General features: G+C 41.7%; 1 protein-coding gene across 19 annotated transcripts in view; it reads right to left on the minus strand.

Moving 5' to 3' along the window:
- NCOR2 (nuclear receptor corepressor 2) overlaps nucleotides 1–18,491 on the minus strand; it is a 708,717-nt gene that overhangs the window by 516,229 nt on the left and 173,997 nt on the right. For 18 of the 19 annotated variants that reach the window (XM_089653704.1, XM_089653697.1, XM_089653690.1 and 15 more), the window contains exon 2: nucleotides 4,394–4,589. In XM_089653704.1, the coding sequence (XP_089509830.1) occupies nucleotides 4,394–4,498 (105 nt within the window). In that variant the 5' untranslated portion in view covers nucleotides 4,499–4,589. Of the gene's footprint in view, nucleotides 1–4,393; nucleotides 4,590–15,134; nucleotides 15,287–18,491 lie in introns of those variants that run through there. The other variant, XM_089653688.1, reaches the window with a different exon arrangement.

Genomic DNA, 18,491 nt, shown 5'->3' on the forward strand with positions numbered 1-18,491 from the left:
CATATAATATCAAAATGCAATATCTTGGTATCCATCTTAGGATGGCCATAAACACCCCAATCCCAGGTTTAGGACCATTTAGGTGCCGTTTAAAGCTACTCTAGGGAGAGGTAACAACTATCTAAAAAATCTCTGTTCGACTTGGTCGCTTTTTTTTTTTTAAAGTGTAACTAAAGGCAATTGTTTTTTTACGTTTTGGATAGTGAGGTATTAGAACACCTGTCAGTTATTATTGCTGTCTTTATCCCCATTAGGGAGATTCACCCTCTCTATTGATCCTGTTTACCATCACCACCGAGAGCGAAAGTAAAATAAAACCCCAAATTTTTGATTGACATAAGAGGAATGGAGGAAAAATCTTCAAATAGGGACACTTGTTCTAATGACCCTGGGGACACCCTGGGATTCCCTCACTTTGGAAGGAGTTTTTTTTTCACTTCCTGTTTTGGCTATAGGACAGGAAGTGAAGGGAAATCTCCTCAATGGGACATAGATGGCAAAAAGCTAACATTAATAAAATAATGTTTTGTCTTTAGGTCTATGTTAACCCCTTGACGCCGACGTAACACAAATATGCGGCCTCACGGACCTGGGCTTTTTTCCGTGGGGCCGCATATTTGCGTACCTGTCTTTGTGCTGGGAGCGCGCCGCTCGGCGCGCTCCCAGCACCGAGACCGTGGTGTCACTGAGAGCCCCGGGTCCCATTCTAACGATCGTGACCCGGGACTCCCGAATCCGGGTCACGTGATCGCTGTGATAGCCTCTGATTGGCTATCACAGTGATCAGTCACTGTGCAGCCCTGCCCCCTTGTTTTCTCTCGCTCTATGAATGGAGAAGAGAGATACATTGTATCTCTCGAACTCCTGACAGAGAGATAAAAAAAAAGTTTGTGTAAAAAAAAAAAAAAAAAAGATAAATAAATAAATATTAAAAAATAAAATAAAAAATAAAGAAAAATACCTAGATCAAGGTTTGATCTAGTTCAGTACCAGGGTTAGTGTTTGAGTCAAGGTCAGGGTCAAAGGTCAAGGTCAGGGTCAAAGGTCAGGATTTAAAAAAAATTATTAACAGTGTCATTTAGTGTTAATGTCAGTGTCAGTGACAGTGTGTTTTGTGTAAAAAAAAAAAAAAAAAAAAAAAAAGAGAGACAAAAACAAAATGCGCACTATTGTTTCTGGGCTGTACTACGGGTACAAACAACAAATAACATACACATATATGGTATCGCTGCGATCGTCAAGAACTGGAGAATTTATTTTGGGTTGTTCTTTGGTGGTAGGTTATGGTCGTAACAAGAAGCACACAGCTAAATAAAAAAAAAAATTTTTTTTACTATTTTGGCCCAGTTTTCCTTTAATAATAAAAATAAAATTAGGAGCTATCCATTACCATTTACCACCAAATGAAAGCCCAATTTGTCCTGAAAAAAACAAGGTATAATCCACCTGGATTTACAAAGTAGTTGTGATGATATGTACGGTTTTACTAACATGTCAACGTTGCAGAATTGTGCTTAGGCATTTAGATTTGTTTTACCCTTAGGCGTGAAGGGGTTAAGAAGCGAGCAATGGGTTCCAGCATGTTAGAAGACAGGTAGTGGTCTCCAAATTTCATGGAGAAGCCTGGCCATCTGTGACCTGCCTTAAGCTAAAACATTAAAAACATAATTTTCTACCATTATTGCATGATATGGAAAATACTGTAAAAAAAAAACCTGATACATTTCCGACTATAGCACAAGTTAAAGCCAAGACGACTTGGTATCTGAGTAACTAAAATTTAGCTGCGGTGTTGCAGGACAAGACCAGGAACTGTAAGAAGGTTTGGAACCCCTAAATCTCCAACTATTGGGGGGGGGAACCCAAAAGACTCCGTGGTTTAACCAGTCCATCATTACATTATAGCAGTCTTTACCAAGGTGTGGGATCCTCCCTGATCTTGTTCCGACCCTTCCCTTATCCTCGTACCCCCATTCCTACTCGCTGCTTCCCTAGCCACCCCCCTCTCCCACCCCACCCCTTTTTTTCTCTTCTCTTTCTTTTCTCCTTTTCCTTTCCTCTTCTTCTTCGTTCTTGTTTCTCCTGCTGCTTAGGTAAGCCAGGCTTCACAGGCCATATCATGGCTTGCCCAGACTTTCTTAGCTTCCTCTATGCAGTGCACTGCCTACCCTGAGACAGCACAGGCCTTTTCTGGGTCTGCTGTCCCCCATCAGAGGTTAAACACTGTACAGGACATGATCGATTTGAGGAGGAACATGCATCTTTATTTCATTTGGCATTACAGGGGTGTATTTTGGACCTTGTTATCAGATCTCTACATCCTTCTAACATCTAGTACCTTTTGCTGTTTTTTTATGCAATAATAGGCATAGTTACATAGTCAGTCTGGCTGAAAAAAAGACTGAAAAAAGAAAAATGTCCACCCAGTTCAACCATTAAAAAAATAAAAAAAAAAAGTTATACTCCTATACCCACAGTTGATCCAGAGGAAGGCAAAAAAAACAGCAATGCTTGATCCAATTTGCTCCTGCAGGGGAAAAAACTCCTTCCTGATCCCCCGAGAGGCAATCGGATATTCCCTGGATCAACTTTACCTATAAATGTTAGTAACCAGTTATGCTTTCTGTATTACTGTATGAATTATTATGCCTTGTGATCCACTTTACTTTCTTATGCTTTGTACACTGTACAACTGCTTTATATGTTGCAAAACCTTAATAAACACCACCGTAGAAAACTAAACAATTTCAATTACCTCTTGAATGGGTAAAATTAAATTTTTTTTAAATACTTATGCTACCTAAAAATGTTCTCTAATACAGATAATATCCCTTTTTCATTTACAGATTATTTTTAATAGAACGTAAACACTTTTTAAAATATTTCTATAGAATTCAAAAATAGCTATTCTTTGTATATACATATCAACTAAAATGAAAAAAAGAATTCAAACAGCAGATTGGGCCTCCTAGAACTCCATGAACACTATAACCAAGCACAACTCATATCATTTATAGACTGGCATACTAATGTTCCACACAAACTTGCATATCAGATTAATAAATTCAAACACATCACTCACTAAATATATTCATTTGGTCATCCAGCTCTGGCCTGCTCATAGAAAACCCTTTTATATTAGAAATGGCATTAGAGATGTAACTACCAACAAGAAGCATCCCAGTTATGTTTTAAAATTTGATCTGACAGAAGAAGCTGCAGCAAGATCGGAACACCCTGGAGCAGAATAGTTTAGCTGCTGGGCTGAACAATGGATCGTGGCATAGTCCTCCACACAGCACTTGCATGCAAATTCCATTTTCAAAATGAACTTTGGCTAGCAAAATGAGTCACACTGTTTTAAAAGCAGCACTGGATCTATTGTGGTTAAAGGGGTTTTTCCCCATCAGCTGTAAATGCATAGGGACACAGAAAAAGTCTCCAATGACAAAATAGCTCTACTTACTCATGTGAATGTGTGTACTTTAGCACCCTTGAAGCTACTTTTGTGAAAAATGTTTAAAGTGACCCTGGCAGGAAAAAAAAAAAATGAAACAAATGAAAGGTCCCAGCAATAGAAAAGTAATTATTCTCACTTCCCCTGTGGCCCTTGTTACCTCCATTCCTGCACTGCAGCCTCCATAAATCTCTTTGGCATTTAGCACTTCTGAGAGTGTCGGATGCTTGCGTCTCCTGCCCAGCACCATGGTTCTATACTCTGACTTCTTTGTTGCTGCTGTATCCTGTAGTAACCCTGTGGTTGGAAGATTGAACCACAGCACTGCAGGGAACACAAGTATACCACCACAGCGCTGCAGGGAACACAAGTATACCACCACAGCGCTGCAGGGAACACAAGTATACCACCACAGCGCTGCAGGGAACACAAGTATACCACCACAGCGCTGCAGGGAACACAAGTATACCATACTCCTCCTGAGGCCGCTGCTCTGGAAATGATGGAAGGTAAGCGTCATAGGCTGCCAGAGAGTCGAGTTCAAAATCTCTTCCACTGCAGGGACCTTTCATCTGCATTTTGTGTAACCTGCAAGGTCACTTTTTTAACAGAGCAGAAAGTTTTAGTAATTAAAAACAAGTATGACAATGCTACAACCTCTACTTAGAGGACTCTAGAATCTGGTGCTCAGGCTGAAAGGTCTCTGGAACCTCACTAATGCACCATGAAGGAAGAAAAGCCAGCACATCAGTATACATTAGCAAAGAGTTTGTCCTTTATTATATAAAGTGGAACACAGCCATAAAAACGCCAGTGCATTTTGGCCATTCATTAATCATGGCTGGACAACTGCTTTGCTGATTTATACTGATGTATTGGGTTTTCTTTGTGGATTGTCACTTTATGTATAGACCACCTTATTTAAAAATGTCTTACCGTATGGGAACGGGGTAACTGTATTGGGTAAGGAATAGCATGTGGAGTGTAACGGGCCTCTGAAGCCCTCCGGCTTGGGGTCGCTGGCTGTGCAGATCCAGACATATTGAGAGGTTTGTACTTTATTCTGAATGTAGGAATGGGATGCCAGAGAGTATCCTGGGATTATTCAGCCTTTGGTCACATCACTTGGTATCTGAGGATACAAACAAATTAACTGTTAATTCAATTGAAACCAAACTCAAGGCAAAGATCTAACTACACAGGGGTTTTACATGTCAAGGATTTTCACTTTAATCCACTCAGTCTTGTGCTACACCATACAGCCAGTAGAATGATAACACTCTCTGTTACAGAGAGACCCTGTCATCACCCTGTGTACATCTAGTTAAATAAAGCAGGTATATGTAGTCATATACAAATAATTCAGTATGCCTGTATTTCCCAATCTCACTGTACAGAAAGAAGACGTAGGAGGTTATGCACACTGAAGTAAGATCCAATACTATTAGGGCTCATGTACACTGCAGCTGATAAACTCACGTTTAGGAGCTGTTCAGCATTTTTTTCAGCAGTCCCTGAACTCTCCCTAATGTTTTTCTCTCTGTCCATGTACACATCTTCGTTTACAGTTGTTTACAAGTATTTGAGTTTACAGTCGTTTTTTTGAAAGCAGAAAACTTGTGTTCAGCAGTCGATTTTATCAGCGTTTCAAACGCACAACGCTTCTAAATGCGGCAAATTGTGTTTATAAGCGTTTGCGATTTAATTTTTTTTTTTTAACTCTTCCAGTTCCCGATGCTGTCCAGAGCCTTTTTTCATCATGAAAAATGCATGCAAAGCGTTTTCAAGGTACTCAAGTGGACAAAACACTGAACACAGGATGTTCCTACCAAGTTTGTCACACATTGTAATGACCAATTCACACCTCAGACCTCTCCCACCCCTGGAAACAAAAGATATGTTAATGACCATTCTCACCTCAAATTCCTCATGAAGACCCCCTGCCAGATGGCCTTAATGACTCACTCCACCAGACACCTTTCCCACCCTTGGAAACAAAAGAAATGTTAATGAGCAACTCACACCTAAGCTAATCTCAACACCTACTGTTCTCTTTGCTTCTACTCTCTGTATTTATCTGAAACAGTCTGAAATAGTTAATAATTTACCACTTTCCAGTGCATTCTGGGCATTTGGGAGGTGCTCCTGTGCTTATCTTTAAAAAACGCTTCTAAACACAAATGCACATAAATGCGTTATGCAAACGCGGCTAAACAGACATTTTTTGACCTATGTTTTCCAGTAGTCAGTTTCCATCGTTCAGAAGTGTCCCGTATACATGGGGCCTTAAGCTGCAATCTATATCTTCTGTGAATGTACTGTGTACCTGTGCCTTATACACCTATAAGAAAACCATTTATCTGCACTTTTGTAAATAGAATGTTCCATTGCCACCTATCCAGCAGATAAAGCTACTTTGCTAGCAACAACACGCATTGTGATCCCCTCTATCAAATAGTCACGCTTAAACCCGCCTACACATAACTCCATAACTATGATGACTTGTCTTTGTAAATGCCGACATTTAGATTAGCATCAATTTTTACAGGTTCAAAGAACTAAAAGATAAGTAATACTGAAGAAACATTGGGTGTTTGGACAGTGAGCATGAGAACTTTCAATTCCACCCACTCAATACCCTATCTTTAGGGAACCTCCATTGTCTCTGAAACAGAACGCATCAATAAAGTGTGTTGAATCAGAGATTGCAAAAGTGCGTCAGAAGGTTCGCTTCTTTCCAGTGCATTCTGGGCATTTGAGAGGTTCTTCTGTGCTTATCTTTTAAAACATTTCTAAACGCAAACGCTCATAAACGCGTTATGCAAACGCGGCTAAACAGATGTTTTTTAACCTACATTTTCCAGCAGTCAGTTTCCATCGTTCAGAAGTGTCCCGTGTACATGGGCGGTAGACTATGGGAGGCTTTCCTGGCAACTGCCTGTACCTTGATTGACATCAGAACCAAGGAGGGAGCGTAGCTTCAGTAGGCAAGTACATTAACTTGTAATGTTTAACATGATTTTCATGGAGTCTCTTTAAAGTATACAGTGGTGACACCACCCTGTCCCCAGCTTTCTGATTGCACAGTAAGCCCAGGTTTACACTGATGCAGTGCAGCACATCATATGTGATTCGCACAGGAACTTCACCTCATTCCTGTGCAAATCACATGCGATTTCAGTGCGGTACATTTTGTATGGCTCAGATCACACCGCATCCGCATAGTGTAGGACCTTTTTTTTTGTCCACATCAGAATCGGATCACGTGGGTATTCACACTCATTCTATCCGACTCTGCACATTGCACCGCGTTTTACAAACCGAGTTCGGGGTGTTGTTAACATACACTCCCACAGCGGTTAGCATGAACAGGGTGCGATCATGATGCAGTGCAGAAATTGCACAGAAACCGATGCAAATTCCGCACCGAATCATTGTGAACCTGGGTTAAAGACGTAGCAATAAACAGGTGGGGCCATTTCTTTGCGGTTTTCTCCTAATCGCATATCTTTTGTGAGACATTTGCATACAGCACAGCTGACTGGATACTACTGTTGCTTTAAGGGGTTGAAATCAGGTCAAATCCAGGTCTACACCAGCAGCATCCTTAAAATATGAATACTTTGTAAGTAATATTACTTAATTAAGTAGCATTTTTCATATCCGTTTGTTCAACTTTAACTGTGTAAAAACAACAGTACAGTATTAAAACATGAAGTACTATAAAGCACCTAAATTAGGGTTTGTTTTACAGTGGAACTGTGGCCAGACTATGGGCAGTCAAATATTTGTATAATATTAAAAAAAAGAGTAAAGAAGCTTTATAATAAACATCATTGACCTCTGTAGTTACAGCCACTGTGGAGAAATTCATCATTGAAGCAACCCTGTTCTGAAACTAAAATAGCCCATAAAAAGTGGTACAGAAGCAACTGAATACTCACTCTCACTTTCAACTGTGAATTGGAGCAGCAGTTTCTATGGCAGATTTTAGCCGGGAAATTCTTTGAATCAGAGCAGCATTCGGCAGCTTCTTTACAGGTACAGGCTTTTTATGAGCAATTTTAGTTTGGACACAGGATCGTGCTAAAAATTCACAATAGAAGTAGTGAAGTTATTCATTTCAGGGTTGTTGGTTCAAATCCCAACCACCGCACAAACCGCCTGAAGTTTGCATGTTCTCTCTGTGTCAGCGTGGGTTTCCTCCGGGTGCTCCAGTTTCCTCCCACACTCCAAAGACATGCTGGTAGGTTAATTGGCTCCTGTCTAAATTGTCCCTAGTATGTGTATGTATGAATGTGAGTTAGGGACATTAGATTGTACGCCCCTTGAGGGTTAGGGACTGAAGTGAATGTACAATATATATGTAAAGCGCTGTGTAAATTGACAGCGCTATACAAGTACCTGCAATAAATAAATACATTTCTGGTCTTAGCACTTTGCTCCCTCCCCTCTTCCAGTGTACCTGTTCTGTGTTGCTGGTAGGGGGAAGCTGGGCTATAGAGACATGGTGAAAGTAAAGCTGAGAAACATATGCTACAAAACGATGAAGATTAATTACTCCACAGTGGCTGCAACTATGAATAAATAAATATTTGAATGTCCTTACCCAGTTCTATTTGGAAGTCATGATGAATTCAAAGAAACATTATTCATATGTTTAGATTTGTAAACTATTTAAAATATAATGCTTAACAAAAAGCAATGGGTGTAAAAGGGTCACAGTGCAGTTGGCCAAATTAAATGTTTGCAGCGGATTCATGTGAAAATCAATATTTCACAACAGTGCCAAACTTATGAAAGTTTGAAAACATGGCCAAATGTAGGGAACATACTAAAGAACATTTTCTGTACAATCCTTAACTTAAAATGGGCAGATTTATTACAAACATTAAAAAGGTCGATAAATAAAAGAAAAAAAAAAAAAAGACGACCACAAAAGACGAATCAGAGGCTTGATTTTCTTTTACAACCTGTACTAGAACAATGATAGGCAGCATCTAATTAGTTGCTAGGGGCAATCCCTCTATATTTCGCCTATATACATATCTATTCTACTATGCCTGAAGAGAACTTGTGTCTACAAGCTAGATAATGATACAGTAAAACACCCATATTACCTTTGACAAACATGCTCTTTCATTTAGGCTCACCTACTGCACTCTATGAACTCCACCAAGCATTGCTTTAAAACCGCTGCCTGACTCACAAGCTGAGTCAGGATTTTTAGCACTGATCACCACACCGTCATCTGCCACAAGGCCCTCTACTAGCAGCATTGATGGGTAGTGGACCGGTTAGTAAGGAAGAGATCTCCCGTGTAGTTACTGACCCCATATTATTTATGGGTCTCAACAAGACCACACAGAAAGGAAGATAAACTAAGGATCACCCATCAAACCAGGCGGACTTTTTTTTTTATCAAGTCATCATTTACTGCTTGTGGTTTCAGGTATTCACTGGATATTGACAAAGACAGATGTTAACTACCTGGTCTATAATGGCAGTAAATAATCTACTAGGGGCTAATGTTAACTTGGCAATAATGACTGTCCAAGTTTTATAAAGCTAGCCATACTAGTGATCAATTCATCCCATCCCGTAGCATGACACCCACCACAGACTGAATACAGTGGTACTGCCGAACACTGACCACATCTCATAGGATGCTGTCACTGCTTGGCTGATAACTTTCCATCAGGCTCAGACAATTTTTAAAATCGACTTTTGTCAAGTTGGGGGTGCTTCCATGGTCACCATTGATTCACGTCAGCTAATTAAAGTGGTTCTAAAGGCTCAAGGTTTTTTATCTGCATGTATTCTATGCACAAAGGTAAAAAAACCTTCTGTGTGAGGCGGCCCCGCCAGCCCTCCCCCACCTAAATCTTTACCTGAGCCACCTCTGATCCAGCGACGTTCGACAGCCTCTGTGTCTGGGGACTCCTCCTCCTCATTGACTGAGACAGCATTGGGAGCCCATTGGCTCCTGCTGCAGTGAGCCCATGAGAACGAGCACACAGCAGTGCCTCTAGGGCGAGCGGCTTACCCTGAGGGCACTGCTGGAGGGGGAGGAGCCAGGAGCACCAGTGTGGACCCAAAAAGAAGAGGATCGGGGCTGCTCTGTGCAAAATCACTGCACAGAGCAGGTAAGCATAGATATGTTTGTTATTTAGAAAAAAAAAGAAAAAACACAAAAAACTTTAGTGTCACTTTATGCAGAAATTGGCAAAAATTTGAGCCATCAAATTATAAAAGAAATTCCAGATATAGATCCTATTACATAACCAGACCAAGCTGGATCAATGTGACTATGCACACCATACCTCTGGGATCCTTCAAGAAGCTGGAAATCACTGAAGTAGGCAATGGCTCTCCAATGATCTGCACTAGCTCCCAGGTTCCCTTCTGAGTAGCTGGCCAGCTGCGTTGTGAACTCAGGAGGTTGCCCGCTAGTCACAAGGCTCATTCAGAAACCGCTCTGTATTTTCTTAATGAATGCAAAGCATTCTCTGACTGGACAAGACAGAGGTAAGGCAGTGATGTTCCCCTCATCTAATTAGAGAATGCTTTGCAGTCATTGAAAAAATGCAAAATCATCTCTGAATGGTGCCTCCTATGTTCACAAGGCAGCAGGGCAGCTGCTCGGACCAGGACTGCAAAGCTAGTGGCAATCACTGGCGTAGCTGTGTCCTCTACAAGATATTGAACCTCTAGAGTGATCCCACAGGTATGGTATATGCATTGTTAAATTGGTCCAAACTGGAAAGCTATGTAAAAATATCCATACCTGGAATTTTCAGTAACTTTACAAGTTTAGCTGTCATGTTACAATATACAGCAACAATACTTTGCAAAAAAGCTTCACCTTTTATCCACTTTAAGACCAGTCCTTTTTCTGATACTCATGTTAACATGTGAATATCAGTGTTTTTTCCCTAGAAAATTACATAGAACCCCCAACCATTATATATATATACACACACACAGAGGCCCTAGACAAATAGTGGTTGTTGCAATTGTTTATGTCATACGGTAATGCACAGTGGCGACAAACTACGTACATTTTACTATCCTTGGGTGACGTTTTAAAAGTCTTTACAGTTTACCACTTTAGATTTATACAGATCTGTGGCTAGATGTATTGCTCTCGATCTGATGCTCGCAGTGATACCTCATGTGTGGGGTGATCGCTGCTTAAGGGTCCGTCACGTGTGTCTATGCAAATCACACCAAATGTAGTACATGTACTACTTTAGAAAATCGGTGCGGCTCTGACCAAGTCGGAACCGCACTGATTTGACTGCTCTAATTGCGGACAATAGGGTGTGACTTGGCATATGATTTGCAAGTCGCATGGCATGCAAATTGCATATCAAGTCTGGCCAGATGTGACCGGTGTGTTAAAAAGGAATGTTGGAAAACTTTTATCAATCAGTGCTGCAGCCAATCGACTGGGAGTGGGAGAGTCCTACTGTCAAAATAAAATGTCTCAAAGGGGGGGGGGGGGTTTGGTGGATTCCTCCATCCATCTTGTTTGTGTGGATGAAAGAATCTGTTCCTCCATCACCCCGGTTCACATATATGCATCCGTGCGGGCCGCGTTTTGCACGGGAATGAGAGCCTATTTGTTTGAATGGACTCCCGTGCCTGTGACATACAGGGAAGAAGTCCCTGCACTTCTTTGAAAAACACAGCCCGCACAGGAACCTCTGTTCCCAGTACGGTTGTGTTTTCCAGTGCGGGCGGTGTGCCATTAGAATTAATGGCACCTACCCGTGTGTCCGCATTTCTCCGTGTGGGTGGTGCGGCTACATGGATTTTCGTGCGGATCCGCAGCAGCACCACCCGCACAGATGTGAACCTAGAGTAACAGACTCCTCTATGGTCAGATTAAAATTGTAGCAAATCACAAGGTGAGAGACTGCAGCAGGTTCTGATCTGTGTCAGACATCTGTCAACACTGCCAAAAACTGCACAGTCAACAGAATCATGTAACGGAGTCATTTCTCAGCCAGCACCTCACTCCAAAAAGTAGATGGTGAGCCTGGATAGTGCCTGAAAAAGTTGGGGCAATCCATCTGGGGAGACATTCAGATGAAGGCATTGTCAGGGAGGAGTACTGTTATCTCTGCCAGTAATGAAAACCTTGATGGGTTACATTTTAGGCTGGCCATACACAAATCCAATGTTGGCGTTTTCCTGCTGAAATGGCTGAAAGTTGATCTGTGGGTGGCCCTGTCAGCACCATCCGGTTTGACAAACTTCTATCAGAAGATCAAAGGAGTTGGGTGGAAAATGGTTGTGGCTGCAGCCAATTAGCTGTAGTTGCTGTTTGGGTATTCTGACAGCTGCGGGTCAGGATACAGTAGCCGGCAGGAGAGATTTATCTGCATTGTTTAGCATGGATGGGAGAATCTGTTAGATTCGTTTGTTAAACATGCAATTCATTTAGAAGCGGATTGGCTGCTATGCACAGCTGCACCAGATTCCGAGTGCTCCATTTTTAGTGAATCTCCCCCTATGCATGTATGGTCAGTATTACACATTACTTAGCGTGCATGAACTTATCATGAAAGAATATGGAGGAACATGTATTAAGACTGGAGCAGCCAGGATCTGGAACCGCTGTACATTGCAACCAATCAACTTCTAGATTTTCATTTTCAAAGCTTAACTGAACAAGAGGAAGATAGAAGCCGAATGGCTGCCATGTACAGCTGCTCCATATTCTGGATGCTCCAGTTTTGATAAATATCCCGCCAATGTACATTTGATGCTCGGTCCACTTTATCCACTTGCAGACTGCCTGCCCGCAATGTACTGCGGACAGCCGGTCCATGCTGGCAAAGCAACCTACTGGTACGGCACTGCCTGCTTTCGGGTTTAGGGTGCACGCATGCGTATGCAAAGCAAGGATGAACAACAAAGCGATATCCTACTAAAAGCAGCACACTTTACATATATTACACATAGTTAGGCACATATTTAAACCCTTGATTGCCCAGGATGTTAACCCCTTTCCAGCCAGTGTCATTAGTACAGTGACAGTGTATATTATTATCACTGATCACTCTATTAGTGTGACTGGTGATGTCAGTGGTAGTTAGTCAGTTCCCCCCAGCATCAGATTGCCCGCCGCGCTATCGCAGTCCCGTTATAAGTTGCTGATCGCCACCAATAGTAACACGAAAAATTAAAATAAAAAGTCCAGTATATATATATATACACACACACCATAGTTTGTAGATGCTATAACTTTCATGCAAACCAATTAATATACACTTATTGGGATTTTTTTCTATCAAAGCCAAGTAGCAGAATACATTTAAGCCAAAATTTATAAAGAAATTAGATTTTTTAAAATTGTTTTATTGGATATGTTATATTGCAGAAAGTAAAAAAAAAAGTGTGTTTTTTTTTTTTTTTTCAAAATTTTCAGTTGCTTTCTGTTTAAATGGCAAACAATAAAAAAAACAATGGTGATCAAATACCACCAAAAGAAAGCTCTATTTGTGTGAAAAAAATGAAATACATTTTGTTTGGGTAGTGTTGCATGACCACGCAATTACCAGCTAAAAGTAGCACGGTGCTAAATAGCAAAAAATGGCCTGGTCCTGAAGGGGTTAAAATCTTCCAGAGCTTAAATGTGGTTCTAAAGCCTCAAGGTTCTTTTTTACCTTAATGCATTCTATGGCTTGCGTTACCGCCAATCAACTCCAGTGATGAGGAAGCTGGGGGCAGCGCTGAGTCCTGCTGTCTGTGTTCATGGACGCGGCAGCGGAGCTCAAGAGCAAGCCCGCACGAGTGCCTCCATGGGAATCTGCTTCCTACTGGGGGCACCAGCAAGAGACAAGGAGCCAGGAGCGCCGGCAGAGGACCCGAGAAGAGAAGGATCAGGTCGTTGTGTGCAATTCTATTGCAGAGAATAGGTAAGTATAGACATGTTGGTTGTAAAGGAATTTTTTTTTTTTTTTAAATATCAATTTCAAGTGGTTATTATTTTAAGAAGTGCTGATATAGTGCAGGGCTTATACCTCCTCCTTTACCCTAGGTTCACATCTGTGCGGGTGGTGCCGCTGTGGATCCGCACAAAAATCCATACAGCCGCACCACCCGCACAGAGAAATGCACACGCCATTAGTTTTAATGGCACGCCGCCCGCACTTGAAAACGCAACTGTACTGGGAACCGAGGATCCTGTGCGGGCTGCGTTTTCCAAAGAAGTGCAGGAACTTCTTCCCTGCGTGTCACAAGCATGGGAGTCCATTCAAATGAATAGGCTCTTGTGCCCATGTAAAATGCGGCCCACGTGGCCACATATATGTGCACCAGGGGTTAGACCTAGGAAGACTGCAAGAAGTGGGCCAGTAACCTCAGATTTCCAGTCTGATGGCGCCTGACCCAGATCATGACCAAGACACACAGAAAGACTGACCCATATCAGAACCAAGACACACAGAAAGACTGACCCATATCAGGACCAAGACACACAGAAAGACTGACCCATATCAGAACCAAGACACACAGAAAGACTGACCCATATCAGGACCAAGACACACAGAAAGACTGACCCATATCAGGACCAAGACACACAGAAAGACTGACCCATATCAGGACCAAGACACACAGAAAGACTGACCCATATCAGGACCAAGACACACAGAAAGACTGACCCATATCAGGACCAAGACACACAGAAAGACTGACCCATATCAGAACCAAGACACACAGAAAGACTGACCCATATCAGGACCAAGACACACAGAAAGACTGACCCATATCAGGACCAAGACACACAGAAAGACTGACCCATATCAGGACCAAGACACACAGAAAGACTGGCCCATATCAGAACCAAGACACACAAAGACTGACCCATATCAGGACCAAGACGCACAGAAAGACTGACCCATATCAGAACCAAGACACACGGAAAGACTGATCCATATCAGAACCAAGACACACAGAAAGACTGACCAATATCAGAACCAAGACACACAGAAAGACTGACCAATATCAGAACCAAGACGCACAGAAAGACTGACCCATATCAGAACCAAGACACACAGAAAGACTGACCCATATCAGAACCAATACGCACAGAAAGACTGACCCATATCAGAACCAATACGCACAGAAAGACTGACCCATATCAGAACCAAGACGCACAGAAAGACTGACCCATATCAGAACCAAGACACACAGAAAGACTGACCCATATCAGAACCAAGACGCACGGAAAGACTGACCCATATCAGAACCAAGACACACAGAAAGACTGACCAATATCAGAACCAAGACACACAGAAAGACTGACCCATATCAGAACCAAGACACACAGAAAGACAAGACATATACACTTATCACTTTTCTATGACAACACTTCTGTTTAAAATATATATGAACTCTTAACACAGTCAAGACTCCTAACTGGATCTTGGCAGCTACTCCTGCTTCTCATCCAAGCATCTTAATGTGCACTTTGCTGGGGCACAGAGGCTTTTAACTGTAAAATGTAATTATGGATTCCTCCCGAAGAAAGGAAGCGCACACACATACACGCACATACATACACACACACCACTGGCTCATCAGAGGACATTCAATACATTCCCATGATGGGAAAACACAAAGCCAATCTATATACTGCAATGGAGAATACAAAGAAATGATTTACTTGCACCAGTCCCCATGTATCTTGAAGCTGTGCTATGACAGAGTGAAGCAGTCCATAGAGCAGAGTCGAACATACAAGGTACTACATGTGAGGCCAGCAAACACATGCCTCGTGTAGCCGTGCGAAGTGTACACCCGGCCCTCCAGACTTAACAATTAGGTGGAGCGAGCAGACTTCCTTATTGTCATATAACCTGTGCTCCACTGAGCTGACTACTGTTCTCCTTGTGCAGTCACACTGCAGCACTGTACACTTGTCACAACTTCCTCTCTGCGGCCTGTTCACATGTGCCCTGAATGTTAGTAGTTGGCGTATGAAACCCAGATGGGGGGAGGGGGCTGTTCTGATGCTAGGCCACAGATCAGGGGATGGTGATAAATGGTTTTGTTATCTACTGCTGACAGATTCAGGCAGCCACTAACAAGAAAAGGCTCAAGTTTTAGCACTTTATTTTCCATTCTTCTGTGACCATTTACTGCTCTGCTATACGAATTACACACTATTTCAGTCAGGTGTTTTTTTGTCACATCTGCCTCCGAATACATGTGTTACAAACTGATCACTGCTAATAACAAAACCATGTTTTAAAAAAAAAAAAAAAAAAAAAAACCTCACACAGCAAACAAAGGCAAAAACAAAAATGGAATATACTGAAGCCTACGACCCTTAAAGGGTTAGTTCACCTTTACCAGAAAACTGCCAGTGCAGATAAGGGGCGTCTGTAGATAAAAACAAACTGTGCTTTGACTATAGTTGAATAATGCCCTTACTATACAGTAGATGTGAACCATGCAGGACTGGAAAAATATCAGGACGTTGCTAAGGATGTTGCTAAGAGGGGCCCAGCTGTTACTGGTTAGCTTCAAGTGAGTTCTTAAAAGCTGAGCTCCATCAGGTGAGAAAACATGAGAGGGTTTGAATAGGGCTGACATCTCATCCCTTTAGTTGTCATGCACAGTGGACATTTTGATAACAGTGGTAGCGTTAGCTGTGTAAAGTCACGTTAAAAACGCGAGTTTTTCAGCTTTTTTGCATTAGCGTTTTCCTGCATTTTGTAGCGTTTTTTTAACAAAAAAAAAAACACCTTTTTTTGTCACAAAAACATCCAAAAACACCAGTTTGCAGCGTTTTTCCATGTTTTCAGCATTAGAACGTTTTTAGTTAAAAAAAAAACTCCTCTAGAAACCCACTAGTCCTGGGTTTTTTTCCAGCCAAAAAACGCTGATTACAGTCTACGTGTGCATGAACACATAGGATAACATGCTGGGAGCTTTTCTGGCTGTAGAAAAAAAAAGCCAAAAGCCAAAAACAGCAGCTGTAAAAACATCCAGTGTGCATGAGGACTAACCCCCAGTTCATATATATATATATATACATATATATATATATATATATACACACACACACACACATACATATACACTGCCGTGTGGGCCGCATTTTGCACAGGCAGGAGAGCCCATTCATTTGAATGGACTCCCGTGCCTGTGACACGCAGGGAAAAAGTCCCTGCACTTCTTTGGAAAACGCAGCCTGCACAGGAACCGTTCCCAGTACAGTTGCGTTTTCCAGTGCGGGCGACGTGCCATTAGAATGGCACCTGCCCACGGGTCCAGATTACTCTGTGTGGGTGGTGCGGCTGCATGGATTTTCGTGCGGATCCACAGCGGCACCACCCGCACAGATCTGAACCTAGGGTTAAACCCGAACACATATTAATTACACAGGTTCTGTGGATGATTAAGGTGTAATTAAACTCAATTAGTGCCTTATCTGTGTTAAATTAGCCTCAGAACCTGTGTAATTAGTATGTGTTCGCTGTTAGGGCTGGTTCACACTATAAAAACGCAGTCCGGATGCGCGTTTTTGATACATTTGTGGCTTGTTCCAGTGTGTTTTTTATGCATTCCAGTTAATTTTTTTCTCCTCTTTTTCTTCATATTAATAGTGACATGTGAGTTCCAGTGTGTTTTTGGTGTATTCCAGTGCGTTTATATGCATTTTACCGCGTTCCAGTACAGTTCTGTGCAGGAAAAATGCATCCCGTTTTACTTTTTTTTTTTCTGCAACCAGAACGCACTGGACCTGCAAGCACTGATGTGAACTATGACATTGACAACCATATAACCTACTTTCTGTGCATTTTGGATGCAGAAAAAAAGCAACTGAAACGCATGTAGTGTGAACTGGCCCTGAAACGGATGAGGTGGCAACCCTAGGTTTGAACCTGAGAAAGATCTCACTCCTATGATGGTGAAGTGCGCAGTAACAGCTAGGCCTCTCTTCGCATGGTCTTGGGAGTAATATGAATATGGACTACACCTGCAGCAAAGGCATTATTCAATTTTGGTCAAAACTGCACAGCTTGTTTTTATCCACAGATATCCCTCATCTGTATAGACAGTCTTGTGGTAAAGGTGAACTTTGTCTTTAACCAGCTCCCCACCGAGCCAATTCCAACATTTCTCTCCTAAAAATCAGTAATTTTTTTTTGCTAGAAATTAACTTAGAACCCCCAAACATTATATATACTTATTTTGAAGCCCTAACAAAATGGTGGGTGTTGCAATCTTTCATGTCACGCGGTGTTTGCACAGCAGTTTTTCAAACGCATCTTTTTTTTGGAAAAATACATTTAAATTAATTTTATTTTACACAAACACCATAGAATACCTAACTTTTTGATAAAATGGAAAAGATGTTACATCGAGCACATAGATACCTAACATGGCACACTTCAAAATTGCGTACGCCTGGAGCTGCGCCACACCACAGTACCTAAAAATCTCCATAGGTGGCACCTTAAAAGCCTTTATAGGTTACCAGTTTAGAGTTAAATGGGAGGTCTGGAGCTAAAATTATTGCTCTCGCTCTGACATTTGTGACGTTTACATATGCGTGCAGGACTGTATACATTTGCACATAAGAACAGGGGGAGGCACACTTTACATTTTTTAATTATTATTTTTATTATTTTATTTGAAACTTTTTTTTTTTTATTACACACTTACATTTTTTATTAACTTTATTGCTTTTCACAAGGGATGAACAACATCCCTCGTGAAAGCATGGGCTATGACAGGTCCTCTTTATAGAGAGATCTGGGGTCGTCTGGCCTCCAATGCAGCTGATCAGATTGCTTTGATCGGCTTCTTTCTTGGCTGCTAACGGACAGGTAAACAAAGAGCTGAAACCAAAAGTGACGAACTCCTCATGGCCTGCAGTTTCTGGGGTCACAGAGAGGAAGGAACCTGCTGCATTTTGAACACAGGAAGTCGACAGAGAATACTTTGCAATTTCTGAATGAATGCAAAATGGTCTCTAATTGTATAAGTGGAAGAGGCGAGGGTGTAAGAT

The sequence above is a fragment of the Staurois parvus genome, unplaced genomic scaffold, assembly GCF_062004578.1.
Source record: "Staurois parvus isolate SC_StPar_1 unplaced genomic scaffold, SC_StPar_1.0 ptg000719l, whole genome shotgun sequence".
Taxonomy (NCBI): Eukaryota; Metazoa; Chordata; class Amphibia; order Anura; family Ranidae; genus Staurois; species Staurois parvus.